Source organism: Arachis ipaensis, chromosome B7 (genome assembly GCF_059453495.1).
Source record: "Arachis ipaensis isolate K30076 ecotype BB chromosome B7, ASM5945349v1, whole genome shotgun sequence".
Classification (NCBI taxonomy): Eukaryota; Viridiplantae; Streptophyta; class Magnoliopsida; order Fabales; family Fabaceae; genus Arachis; species Arachis ipaensis.
The window spans coordinates 4,281,669-4,295,910 of NC_142442.1; the positions used below are offsets into that span (position 1 = coordinate 4,281,669).

At 37.8% G+C, this 14,242-nt stretch overlaps 2 protein-coding genes across 2 annotated transcripts; one reads left to right on the forward strand and one right to left on the reverse strand.

Annotated features, from left to right (window-relative positions):
• Positions 1 to 4,032: 4,032 nt before the first annotated feature.
• Positions 4,033 to 7,545, forward strand: LOC148550187 (uncharacterized). The gene has a single exon (XM_088494360.1). The coding sequence runs from the start codon at positions 4,033 to 4,035 to the stop codon at positions 7,543 to 7,545; it is 3,513 nt and encodes a 1,170-aa protein (XP_088350486.1).
• Positions 7,546 to 9,410: 1,865 nt separating this feature from the next.
• LOC148550188 (uncharacterized) lies at positions 9,411 to 10,106 on the reverse strand. The gene is made up of 2 exons (XM_088493164.1): positions 9,912 to 10,106; positions 9,411 to 9,839 (listed from the first exon to the last, which is right to left on the reverse strand). Exons 1-2 carry the CDS (start codon positions 10,104 to 10,106, stop codon positions 9,411 to 9,413), a joined length of 624 nt encoding a protein of 207 aa, XP_088349290.1.
• Between the last annotated feature and the right edge of the window lie 4,136 nt (positions 10,107 to 14,242).

Genomic DNA, 14,242 nt, shown 5'->3' on the forward strand with positions numbered 1-14,242 from the left:
TATTAGGAAGAATTATATATGGCCATTAAACGATCAAGAAAACGAACCCAAGAAGAAATCCACGGCAATAGCCACCACTAATATAGCGGTCGCACTTATCATGCTTCATTATATATGGCCATTAAACGATCAAGAAAATGAACCCAAGAAGAATTATATATGGCCATTAAATATTTTTGGTGATATATGATTGGTTATTCGTTATCTTTTAGTAACAGTGTATGAAAAATAAATCTAAGAATAATAATTTTCATTGTATGACAACCAAAATTTTTAGCTTCCTACTATTTTTTCATTGATTAAATTAACAAGTAACTGAATTTTTCGCTAAATATATAGTAAAAATTATGCATAATCAATTATACAGATGAGTTATTAAGGACATGACCATTACCAACATCTTGAAAGAAGAGAAAGCTAAATCGTATATCCAAGAAATAAATTGATCAACTCCATCACTAAAGCAAAAGGTACACGTGAAATTCAACTACAATTTAGATTCTAGGGAAGAATATAATATTTGGATTTTACCTAGATAATAATAACTAGTGAATAACGTAGGGAAATTAATCTTGGTTCTAGAGCAGTAATATGCTTTGGTGAATGGTCTAATCACAAGGGATGAGAACATTTACACTCAGGACTCAGGAGTAGTTATATTTATTTTCAAGTTCAAAAGCAATTTAAACTAAGGCTATACATAGTTATGGTTAGTCCAAAAACTAAGTCTATTTTTTGTTAAACAAAAATTTAATTTAAATTAATTAACTAAATTAGTTTGACATGATAAAATCGATAATAAATCGGGTTTTATACTAAAAAAATCAGTTTTTATATCAAAAACTGGTTTTTATATTTTTTTAATAGTAAGATGTCATAAAATCTAATCACTAAATGTTGCATAAATATTTTTATAATAATACTAATAATAATCATTGAAACATGTCATGGCCCAAAATATTTTTATAATAACCAAATAGTGTTTGAAAGTTTAAATACCTATCAAAAACTGTAGACATTAATTTTTTTTAAGTGTTTTTTTTTTCCCACACTGAACGAAACAGGAAGTTTCCTATGCTATGTATGCGGTGTGAAATCAGGTACAAACTCTCTCGCTATTGATTCGCTGGTTTACCAGGTTTAATTTTCTTACAAGGTAAGTCAAATTCCACATGTTATTTTTATAGTCAAGGTGCAACACACTTTCCTTAACAAGGTGTATAAACACTCTTTTAATTATCTTTAAATTAATTACACATAATAAAAATTATATTTTCTACTTTATTAATCTTCTTATTTATTATTTTTTTACAAACATTCATAGTTTAAACGAATTAATCTGTATTCTATAGATACTTTAAAGATAAAGTCATCCACCATGAAAAGTTTTACTCTCTATATAGTTAACACTTTGTTGAAATATAGAAAAAAAAAAGAAAGAAAAAAAATAAAAGATAAAAAAATAAAAAGAGAAAAAATAAAAAATTAAATTATTTATGTGTTGTTTGAATAAAATAAATAAATAAATAAATAAATTTGTTTGGATAAAAAAAATAAGAAAAAAGAAAATTATAATAATATAAAATTATATTAATATTTTTATAATAAAATAAAGTATAAATATTTTTATTTATTTATATTTTATTAAAATATAGTTGGATACATGTGTCGAATGAATGCCAAATAAATATCCTTTTCGTACTATGTTTTGATATGCAAATATAGTAACTCAACAAAATGTGCATGATTCATAGATTAACTCTATGGCCCTTAATTGTTTAGTTATTATTAGTATTCATTATGTTGACTATTATACTATAGGTTAATAGTTAAATTCGTATTTGAAAGATCATTCATTTTTTAGATTAGTTCTCAAATGATTTTTTTAGTCATATTAATTTTTGAAAGATAAAACGTAAGTCAAATTAGTCCTTCCATTAGTTAGATAATGATGTGTCACATTAAGTGCCACGTGTCACTAGATAATTAGTTGACATGACAGGTCAATGACACTTACCATGCCAAGTATTACTTGACATGTAAAAAAATTATTTATAATTAAAATAATTCTTAAAAGTTTAAAAAGTAATTTTCATCCCTAAAATTTTAAAAATTAATCAAATTAGTTTTTATATAATTTTTTTTTCATAATATAAAATTTAAAATATTTTTTGATAGTACTAATTTTAATATTATTTTTAGACCTTAATAAATAAAATTTTCTTTACATAAAATAATAAAAATAATTAAATTATTATAAATTATTTTGTCATTTGTATTTTAAAATGTTATCTTTTTAAATTGTAATTTTTTTATAATAAAATTTTTTTATTTAAACGAATTTATCAAATTATTGTTAAATATATATTTAAAAATTTAATATTTTAAATTTCATTAAATAATATAATAATTGTTTTAAAATTTGAATCTTTTAAAATATATATTCAACAATAATACACATATGTTGGTTAATTAACATATACATGTGACGCAAAATTTAGCACACAAAAAATAAAGGAGGTATATCACTACAAATTATTAGAGGCAACTCTTTCTTCTTTTTTTTTGTTGTCGTTTATTTTCTTTCCAGAAAAAAAAAAAAAAGACAACTCCTTTTGTCAAAGAATTTAGAATTATGTACTTAACTAATCAACTTAACATGAACTTTTCTTTTACTCGTATTTTCAATCAACCTCAATAATAATTCTAAAGAAACAAAGTTAGCCCGCTACAAATATCTTATCTAGCTCCTCCCCCCCTCCGGGCGGAACATAACAAGTCCAATGAAGTGGGGGCAAGTGGTGGAAATTCACTAGATTCTCGAACCTACATAGTCAAATTGACCAAGTCACCAACTTCCTCAATTGGAGGACCATGTTAATTGTTAAAGTAATCATAATAATAGAATTTCTAGAAGCAGCAAAAAAAAAAAGGACAAAAGAGATGAATGTGGACATGAAGTTGTTGTAGGTGACTTGGTTCTGTTGGGGATTGAGCGGGTTATACCAACTAAGCCCATATTAATTTAGAAACCCCATAGTATAGAAAGTTTAAGCCGGTACTTGTTAAAATTTGACCAGTATTTAATCGATTATATATGTTTAATCTAATTTTGATAAAAATAACACGATTTAATCGATTTTATGTATTAAATTTTAATTATTAAAAAATATTTTTGATACGTCACCCTTATCCTCGGCCGCCCTAAAAGCTCGGCACGTGAGCATATAAGATCAGCCTTATACGAACTGCCCGATAAACTTGGCGCGAAATCAAACATACACGGCCTCACCTATTCGAAGAAATAAGAAACGTGCTCAAACAAACTTAATCACCAAAACTGAATATCATAACCAACCTACAAACTAGGACTTATCCACTAACGGATAAAAACAACTCCTATAAAACCGAGCTAATATCCTCGGTTAGGTCTCAGGTTCCATTCTCAGTCTTCACTTTTTACTTTATTACTCTCACTTTCGAGATTATCACTAACTTGAGCGTCGGAGTATCTTTTGCAGGTATTCCCGCCGTGGTGTTCGTTCCAGGCCGACGTATAGCTCGTCCTCTCCGACGGACGCTTGCTCGGAGTCGCTAAACTCGGCCCCCAGAACCAGGACGAATCACATGGCGCCCACCGTGGGGCCGGAATACATCTGACCTCACCATCTATTTTATTTAGTATCTTACCTTATTTTGCAGGATTTCCTATCCTCGGACATGGCTGACAATGGGAACCCCCAGCCCACACAGGCAGAGCTTCTAGCACAAATCGCTGAGCTCCAAGCGGAGGTGCGGAGGATAGCTGAACTATCCAATGGAAAGCACGAAGGAGAAAGCTCTAAGATCTCGGTGCAGGGCAATGCAGATCCCCTGAACATCACTCCACCAAAGGAGAAGTTCACCCTCGAGAACCCTTTTTCTGACGAGATCACTAAGTTCCAGATGCCGAAAAACTTTGTATTACCTACAGCGCTGGAACCGTACAAGGGGTTTGGTGACCCTCGAGCTCATATAAAAAAGTTTCAATCAATGATGTTCTTTAACGGCGCTAACAATGAGCCGGTGCTGTGCCGAGCTTTCCCCACTTATCTTGACGGCGCTGCATTACTGTGGTTTTCTAAATTGTCTGCAGGTTCTATTTCCTCCTTCGAAGAGCTGGCAAGATCCTTTATTGACTATTTCGCTGCATCAAGAATTTATATCCATGGATCAGACTACCTGGGCACGATCAAGCAAGGCCAACATGAGAGCTTAAAAAACTATATGACCAGATTTTTTGAGGCCATGATGGAGATCCAAGACTTAGATCCGGATGTCCACCTCCATGCCCTCAAGGCCGGCCTTCGACCAGGTAAATTCCGCGAAACCATCGCAATAACAAAACCAAAAACACTGGAGGAGTTCCGGGAAAGGGCTGCGGGTCAAATGGAGATTGAAGAGCTCCGCGAGGCCCAAAGGCCGGACAGACAACCACAAAGGAGGGAAGAGGACAAGACATTCCGATCACCAGGCAACAGGGATACAAAGAAGCCTTTCAAGCTCACACCAAAGTACAACACATACACAAGGTTCAATACCAAGCGAGAGAACATCATAAAGGAGATCTTAAATGCCAAAATCGTGAAGCCACCAGCTCGGGCAGGCAACTACCAAGACCAAAGGTTTGTGGATAGGAGCAAGCACTGCGCCTTCCATCCAAAGTTCGGCCACACCACAGACGACTGCATTGTCGCAAAAGACCTCCTAGAAAGACTGGCGCGACAAGGTCTTCTCGACAAATACGTCGAGAGCCAGAAAGCCAGAAGGGTAAGCTCAGACAGGGAAGAAAACAAACGGGCAATGACAGATAAAAACAAAAAGGAACAGACCACCTCTGATCCACCAAGAGGCATCATCAACCACATATCAGGAGGATACGTAGGCGGTGGTGAAACAAGCTCGGCCAGAAAACGAAGTTACAGAGCGATGCTAGCGATCGAAGGAACTCTACAGCCAAAAAAGAATGAGGACCCAGATGTCACGATATCCTTCAATCAATCAGATTTTAGATCGGCTAGCCCAAATCTTGACGACCCAGTGGTGATCTCCATCCAAGCCGGAGAGCTGTTGGTAAGAAAAACACTGCTGGATCCAGGTAGTAGCGCTGATGTCTTATTTTATTCTACCTTTAAAAAGATGCAATTATCAGAAAAAATGATAAAACCCTCCTCAGGAGAGCTGATCGGTTTCTCCAGGGAAAGAGTCCCCATCATGGGACATATATGGCTCAAGACTACAATGGGAGAAATCCCTATGTCAAAATCACTTGATATTCAGTACCTAATAGTAGACTATTATAGCCCTTATAATATTATAATCGGGAGGCCCGCCTTGAATATATTCAAAGCGGTGGTGTCCACATTACATCCGTGTGTCAAGTTTCCAGTGCAGGAGAACAGGATTGCTACGGTGTACGCTGATCACCATGAAGCTCGGCAGTGCTACAATGCCTGCCTAAAGCAAGCACGTCCAAGGGAAACAGCTCGGCCTCAAGTCCAAGCCATACATAGCTCGGCCGAAACTACAATGTTAGCCGATCTCGATCCGAGAGAAGACCTCGGCGAAAGACCTCGGCCAATGGATAACCTTCAACAAATAATACTAACAGTAGATGACAAACAATGCACATACATCGGAGAAGCATTAGAGGGAGAAGACCGCGCAAGACTTATACACATACTACGCAAGAACGCCGACCTCTTCGCGTGGACTCCAGATGATATGCCCGGAATAAACCCAGAGGTCATTTGCCACAAGTTAGCAATTGATAAAACAGTCCGACCAGTTGCACAGAAGAAAAGGAACCTCGGAGAGGAGAAAAAGCGAGCAGCACTCGAAGAAACTCAGAAGCTCCTCAACGCAGGTTTCATCAGAGAAATTCGCTTCACCACATGGTTGTCCAACGTGGTAATGGTAAGAAAAAGCTCAGATAAATGGCGCATGTGCGTCGACTTTACGAACTTAAATAAAGCTTGTCCTAAAGATGCATATCCATTGCCTTGCATTGATAAATTAGTTGATAACGCCTCTGGTTTCAAAGCTTTGAGTTTTATGGATGCATACTCTGGCTATAACCATATTCTAATGCATCCAGAAGACCAAAGCAAAACAGCCTTTATAACAGAACATGGAAACTTTTGTTACAAGGTAATGCCCTTTGGCTTAAAGAACGCAGGAGCGACATATCAAAGGCTAATGGACAAAGTATTCCAACAGCAGATAGGCCGCAATATGGAGGTCTATGTAGACGATATGGTAGCAAAAACTCATATGCAGGGATCACACTGTGACGACTTAGTAGAAATTTTCAAACAAATCCGAGCATATAACATGAGACTCAATCCGGACAAATGTGAGTTTGGAGTACAAGGAGGGAAGTTCCTCGGATTCATGCTAACATCGCAAGGCATCGAAGCCAACCCAGAAAAATGCAAAGCTGTGCTGAACATGACAAGCCCAAAGACAGTAAAAGAAGTCCAGCAACTAGCAAGGAGAATAGATGCCTTATCGCGTTTTCTACCCGCAGTGGCAAACCGATCTTATCATTTTTTCCAGACATTCTCTAAGGGCAGGAAGTTCACATGGACAGACGAATGTGAGAACTCCTTTACCGAGCTAAAACAGCTCCTGACATCACCACCAATTCTCCAAAAACCAGAGACAGGTAAACCATTGTGTTTATATCTATCAGTATCTAACCATGCTATAAGCTCGGTATTAGTAACAGAGACAGAAAGAAAGCAAAACCCAGTATACTTCATCAGTAGGGTACTGCAACCAACAGAAACAAGGTACCCGAAGATAGAGCAATTGGCACTAGCATTAATCACCATAGCAAGACGGTTGCGACATTACTTTCAGAGCCACACAATCATAGTACGAACGGACCAACTGTTAAGACAGATATTAACCAGACCCGAGCTAGCCGGAAGACTGACAAAATGGTCAATCGAACTCTCCGAGTTTGACATTCAATATGAGCCAAGAAAGACACTGAAATCACAGGTGCTAGCCGACTTTATATCAGAAATGACTAACGACGCGCCAAACACAGAGATCAATTGGAGTATACATGTGGATGGAGCATCAAACAGAGAAGGCAGCGGAGCAGGGATATTGCTGAAGGAAGGAGACAAAGTTATAGCTGAACAAGCACTACAATTCCGATTCAACGCAAGCAACAATCAGGTGGAGTACGAAGCTTTGCTCGCCGGACTTAAGCTCGCCCAAGAACTGAAAATACCTCGAGTAACAGTTTACTGTGACTCTTCATTAGTGGTGCACCAGGTAAAGGGCGAATTCCAGGTAAAGGATCCTTTGTTAGAGAAATATTCGCTCATAACGAAGGATCTCATCTCAAAGTTCAGTAAATTTGATATTATTCATGTAAACCGAGAACAAAACACCAGAGCCGACGTGTTATCCAAGTTAGCCACAACAAGACAAACGGAAAACACGCCGACCTTGTCACAACTAACACTCAACAAACCAAGTTTTGAGTAGGACACAATCTTAAGCATCATGCAGGAACCAGACTGGAGAACACCTTTCCTCAATTACATCACCATAAGGACGGTACCAGATGATGAACCGAACTTACCGCTTTTTTGAAGAAGAGCAAGTTTCTATACAAAGCTCGGAAACACTCTGTATAGACGAGGACACTCCCAGCCACTCCTAAAATGCATCAGCAAAGAGGAGGCCGAGGATGTCATGGCTGAGACACACGAAGGAGTCTGTGGCAACCATATCGGTGGCCGAGCATTAGCGGCAAAGATTCTGCGAATAGGATATTATTGGCCGACGATAAAGCGGGACTGCATCCTAAAAGTCAAAGCATGTGATAATTGTCAAAAACACGCCACCCTCCCAGAAACCCCGGCCGAGGAGCTCCATACCATAGAGGTAAGCTGGCCTTTTGATAGGTGGGGATTGGATATCCTCGGACCTTTCCCAAAAGCGCCAGGCCAGGTAAAGTTTCTCTTAGTGTCAATAGACTATTTCTCTAAGTGGATAGAAGCACAACCACTAGCACGTATAACAGCAGAAAAAGTGCGATATTTTCTATGGAAAAATATCATATGTAGATACGGTATCCCCAGAGAGATAATCTCGGATAACGGAAGACAATTTATCGATCATAATCTCGCTGCTTTTCTAACAAATTTTAACATCAAACATCACTTTAGCTCCGTAGAGCACCCACAAACTAACGGACAAGTTGAATAAGCTAACAGAGTTATCTTGCAGGGGTTAAAGAAAAAGCTCGGCGAAGCTAAAGGAGAGTGGGCCGACCTTGTTCCAGAAACTCTATGGAGTTACAATACCAGCATTCAATCTGCGACAGGAGAAACTCCTTTCAAGCTAGTATATGGCGCGGAAGCACTCATCCCAGTAGAGGTCAGCGTCCCAACATTAAGGACCGAGCTCTATGATCAATCAAATAATCTACAAGCTCGGACAGCCGAGTTGGACCTTGTAGAAGAAGAAAGAGACATTTCCGCCATAAAGCAGCGGGCCAGAAAACAATACCTAGAGCGAAGACACAACAAAGAGTAGTTCACAGGTCTTTCAACAAGGGAGACCTCGTGCTCAGACGAACAGAAGAAGCTCGGAAACCTCCAGCACATGGCAAATTAGCAGCAAATTGGGAAGGACCCTTCCGAGTTCTTCAAAATCTCGGAAAGGGGGCTTACAAACTAGAAACCCTTAAAGGAGATCAACTTCCAGGGACATGGAACGTCTCCTCTCTGAGGGAATATCAGTCATAGTCTGTATAATAGCGAATGATGGTACTCTTTTTCCCTTCTGAAGGTTTTTTCCCAAATCGCATGGGTTTTACTTGGAGAGGATTTTAACGAGGCCGGACGCCACAAGTCACCACACCAATGTACCTTATAAATCGAATCAATTTTTATCTTAACAACTACTACATTTTTTAACAATACATATTCAAAATTAATCCGAGCTTCATACTCGGAAATCCACATGCGCATGCCGAGCATTATACTCGAAAAAGTACAACCAAAAACTATCATCAAGTTACTCAAAGCAAAATCTTAAGCGCTTCCATTCAAAACCACAAAGTACTACGTTAGAGCACCCGCTCTCATTTTTTAACAAGTTCGTTCAAACAGAGAAATGGCTTCGGCCATCTTCAATACATACATACGATTGTTTCCAATAGACAATCATATCCAAAATATCAGATTTTATAAAATAAGTCATCATTAAGCCGAGCTATATGCCCGGAATCCAAAATATCATCACCAATAACAGTACTTCGAATTATCCAACAAAAAAACAAAACAAGGAAGTTCTAAAGAACCACAACACTACATACAAAGCTTACAAATTTAACTAAAAGCCTACTCAATTTTGTCACCAATACTGGATCCCTCGCCTTCATCAACAACGACAGCCTCATCTTCCACAAGCTGCCCACCCACAACCACCTTGGTCGCGTCAAGCTTATCCACGTCCGACTCAGGAAACAGTACCCGCACTTGAGAAGCGGCACGTTCAAATCCCTGTGCAAAAGCCTCATAGACTTCGGCCTGCAACTCCTTAACCCTTGACCCCAAGCGGTCATTTTCAACCTTAGTAGTCTTTACCTCCTCTGCAGAAGAAAGCCGAAGACGTTTCTCCTCAGCCAGCTCAGAAGACAACTCTGTGATGGTCTTCTCCTTCTCCTCCAAAGCCAAAGACAGCTCGGCGACATCTAAAGCAGACTTATTTTCCTTCTCAAGGGCGAGCTCTTGAGCACGCCCAACAGCCACGATACGCGCACCAATCACCTAAGACAAGAAAAAGCATATCAAAACAGCAACACAGCACGAACATACAAAAATAGGAATTACAACACTTACCTGCAGAAACCGACTCACTCCCACGTGTCCGATATCCTCAATCATCTTCATATCATCCGGAAAGCAGCAAAGTTCATCCGCCATAACAGAAAAAGGGTATAACTTACCCCATAGAGACCGACTATGTACATCCTCCGAATAACCATGTAACTTCTTCTGAGACTCATAAGCCGACTCCACCTTTCGGAGCTCCATGGAAGACTCTCCTTTCTCCAAGAAAGCCTCAGCAACTCTCTCTTTCACACGACCTCTCTTTCGCTTGGCCTTAAAGGCAGGATCAGGATAAACAACAAAGTCCTTCTCAACATTGGTAGTCGAACCCTCCTTTTCAGCCTTTTTTCGCTGACTAAAGAATAACTTCAGACCAGCAGTAGTGATCGTCGGCGCCTTCTCACCTATTCAGAAAACAAAAAGAGTGAGAACAAGCGAGGAGAAAACAACAACGAATAAAAAACGATTAATTTACCTAAATACTTCAGAACAGCCACCCTATCTGTATCCCATTTCAACAACTCCGACACGAATAACAATCCCTTTGGGCCCAATTTTTCAAACAAAAATTCCATCATAAGTTGATCATTAACCGACCTATCATCCGCATCTAAAGCTTGCATAGGCTCAGAACACCAAAATAAAGGGAACCTCTCAACGAGATATTCATTCAAGTAGAACGGAAACTCCTCGGGCACACTCCTCACTTTAACATACATAGTTTTAAAGTCTTTAAAAGAGGACTTGTAAAGGCCAAAAATCGCACGACGAGGATAACTACTTAGGTTAATCCAAACACCCCGATCAACCCCCTTTGCTTGAAATAAGGAAAAGAACAACCGAAGAGAGGGCGGTTGCTCAAGAAATTCCATCAACACTTCAAAAGCTCTCACAAACCCCCAGAAATTAGGGTGAAGTTGACTAGGCGCACAGTTTAATCAATAAAGAACACTGCACTCAAAATCGGAAAATGGAACCCTAACCCCCAACTCAGTAAACAGACAACTGTACATATAGAAGTAAGCCCAGTCATCACGACAATGGAAAACCCGGTCACCAGCATCGCAGGGAAGTATTTCTATCCTTACTCCACTACCACGCCTAACCCAGACATTGGAGCCTAACATATCAACTGACTCTTTATCACAAAATTGAGACACATATTCCTTAACCCTTGAATCAACCCAACCATTCATATCACCCTCACCCACACCAGAATTTCCCTCTTCCATGAAACAAGGCATAGAAAAATAAAATCGAGACAGGAGGAAAGGAACAAAGACTCGGATCAGCACTCACCTTTCTTGCTCATTTTTTCTCGAAAATGCAGAAGTTCCCAAAACACAAAACTAAGGGAAGCAACCTTGTTTATTACAGAATATAAAACAGTTAGAAGTGAAGCGTTACCCTTTAAATCGAAACCATTAAAAAACCCACGATCAGCACTCTGCAAATCAAACGGCCAGGGGTTCCTTGGAACGCGCAGCACAATTAAATCAATCATTCATTAAGGCGCGAAAAACAGAGTAAGCATTAAATGCTACGAAAAACGTTTAAAAACCAACTCACCCAACTACGGCGAGCTTGGGGGCTACAAGGAACATATACGACACCTCAGCGACCGAGGATTACGGCAAGCTTGGGGCTATGATACGTCACCCTTATCCTCGGCCGCCCTAAAAGCTCGGCACGTGAGCATATAAGATCAGCCTTATATGAACTGCCCGATAAGCTCGGCGCGAAATCAAACATACACGGCCTCACCTATTGGAAGAAATAGGAAACGTGCTCAAACAAACTTAATCACCAAAACTGAATATCATAACCAACCTACAAACTAGGACTTATCCACTAACGGATAAAAACAACTCCTATAAAACCGAGCTAATATCCTCGGTTAGGTCTCAGGTTTCATTCTCAGTCTTCACTTTTTACTTTATTACTCTCACTTTCGAGATTATCACTAACTTGAGCGTCGAAGTATCTTTTGCAGGTATTCCTGCCGTGGTGTTCGTTCCAGGCCGACGTATAGCTCTTCCTCTCCGATGGACGCTTGCTCGGAGTCGCTAAGCTCGGCCCCCAGAACCAGGACGAATCAATTTTAAAAAAAAAAGTTTTATACATTTTTATCGGAATGATTCTCTACAAAGAGTCACTTATTTCTTTCTTTTTTGGTCAAGTAGATTGGACAACTTTTAATCCTAGACATTACACCCATGCATTATACACTCATACAACACACTGACACATATTATATAGATACACACTATTAACATAGTTCTATATTCCTCCAAAAATCGGGGAGAACGTGGCTGTTCCGGTTGAAAAAGGCGGTGGACCAGGCCTCGTAGTGGGCGGCAGCTTTGTCGTGGGTCTCCTGGAAATGTTGTTTCTTCTCCAAGAAGAGGATGACCTGAGAGAGGACATAGCTGGAGACATTAGGCACGGGGATCACTCCATCGCCGTCAACCACCAAACCTTCTTCAATAGCATCAGCGTGTCCCTTCAAAACCCCAGATTCGGTCGTAAGGCTCTTATCGATCCCCACAAGTTTTAGATCCGCCGTCCATCTTATTAAATCGTTGTACGAGCTTTTTTTACCCCTTTTGTACCAATCGTGGAGAGAGCAGCAGATCACACTGAATCCGCCATCCTTCGCAAGAGTGTAAAAATGAGCTTTCGCAAGCTCATAATCCTTGCGGAGCCGACTATACTCGTCCGGCTTAAAACAGATCTCCAAAAACCCTGGTTTACTGGGTAGACGAGAGAAAATGAACCAATCGCTAAAGGCTTGACAAGCATCCGCGCTGCAGAATCCCGATTGCTTTCTTTGATTTTAATTTTCTTTTTTATTCTGTCGTTCACGTTGTTGATTGTTCTCATTCTCTTTCTATTGTCCTCCTGAACTTTTTTTATATTTATTAATTTCCTTTAGAAGGATGTTTTACAGTAAAGTGTGTTGACTTACGCCACGCCATGGCGTGATTTTCGCAGGTGGTCCCTTTCCGTGTTGGTCTTCCACCCTAGTAAGAAAACCTGGTAAACCAGCCAATCAATAGATTGATTTCACACCGGACACAGCATAGGAAACTTGCTGTTTCGTTCTCTGTGTGAATAGCAAAAAAAAACCACTTAAAAAACAAAAAATAACAATGAAGAAAAGATACCCGTGTGTGGGTAATATTTTATTTGGTCATTTTAAAAACTTAAAGACCGATTGGAAATACGGTGAAAACTTTGAGTAAAAACTTATATGTTTTTGTGCAAGGCAAATTCTCTAGTGTGGATATACACAAACATCCATACCTATGGATTCTGATGTGTATGGAGAAAGGAGTGACGCGTGGAATAAATGCTGTGCAGTCTTGCTCTACATGATAGCCCGCATTTCGAAAAGTCTGGCAGCACAGCAGAAGAAATCAGGTGTTGTTGGAGGTTTACATTAAGATCAATGAGTGGTTAATGTGAGTTTAGTGATTAACTGATTATGATTTGAGAATGATTTTTGATAAATGGGCTGAAGTTATTTGGGCTCATTTAGGCTGTTTATTTTTTGTTAACATAAGTTTTATTGTTAACATAATATATTAATAATATTATTTATTGTTAACATAATATCATTTGGAGCTGTTCATTTACGTAATATATTTATTGTTAACATAATAAATTTTATTTAGTAATAATTTGACTATATTAATAATAAATATATAAAACATATATTAATAATAAATATATAATTAATATAGTCAAATTATTACTAAATAAAACTTATTATGTTAACCATAAATATATTACGATCATTAAAGTTACATAACATAAAATATGTATTTATTATTAATATAGTCAAATTATTAATAAATAAAATTGATTACGTTAGCTATAAATATATTACGATGATTAAACTTATATAATACAAAAAATTTTAAATTTCTCCAAAAGTATTTAGTAAAAAATTTAACATTCCTCATGTTTCCATAACAAATAAAGTAAATTAAATATATTATAATAATACATACACTTCATATTATTATTATTTTTACTATTATAATAATATTATTAGTAACATCAAATATTTTTTTATTAATATCTTAAATTTTAATTATTTTTTATATTTTTTACTAATCATATAATATATGTTAAATAAAAAATTACATATTTTTGTACCGTGTTAATTATTATTTCTTTTTTTTAGAAGAATAAAATAACTGTCACCGATTCAAAAATAAAAAATATTATTATAATATAAATTAGTAAAACATTCTAGTCCTTATGGTGAAGGAGATTGTATCTTCTTACAATACTGTGTCAGTGTGTCATTTCCTTCTCCTTTATTTTGTAAT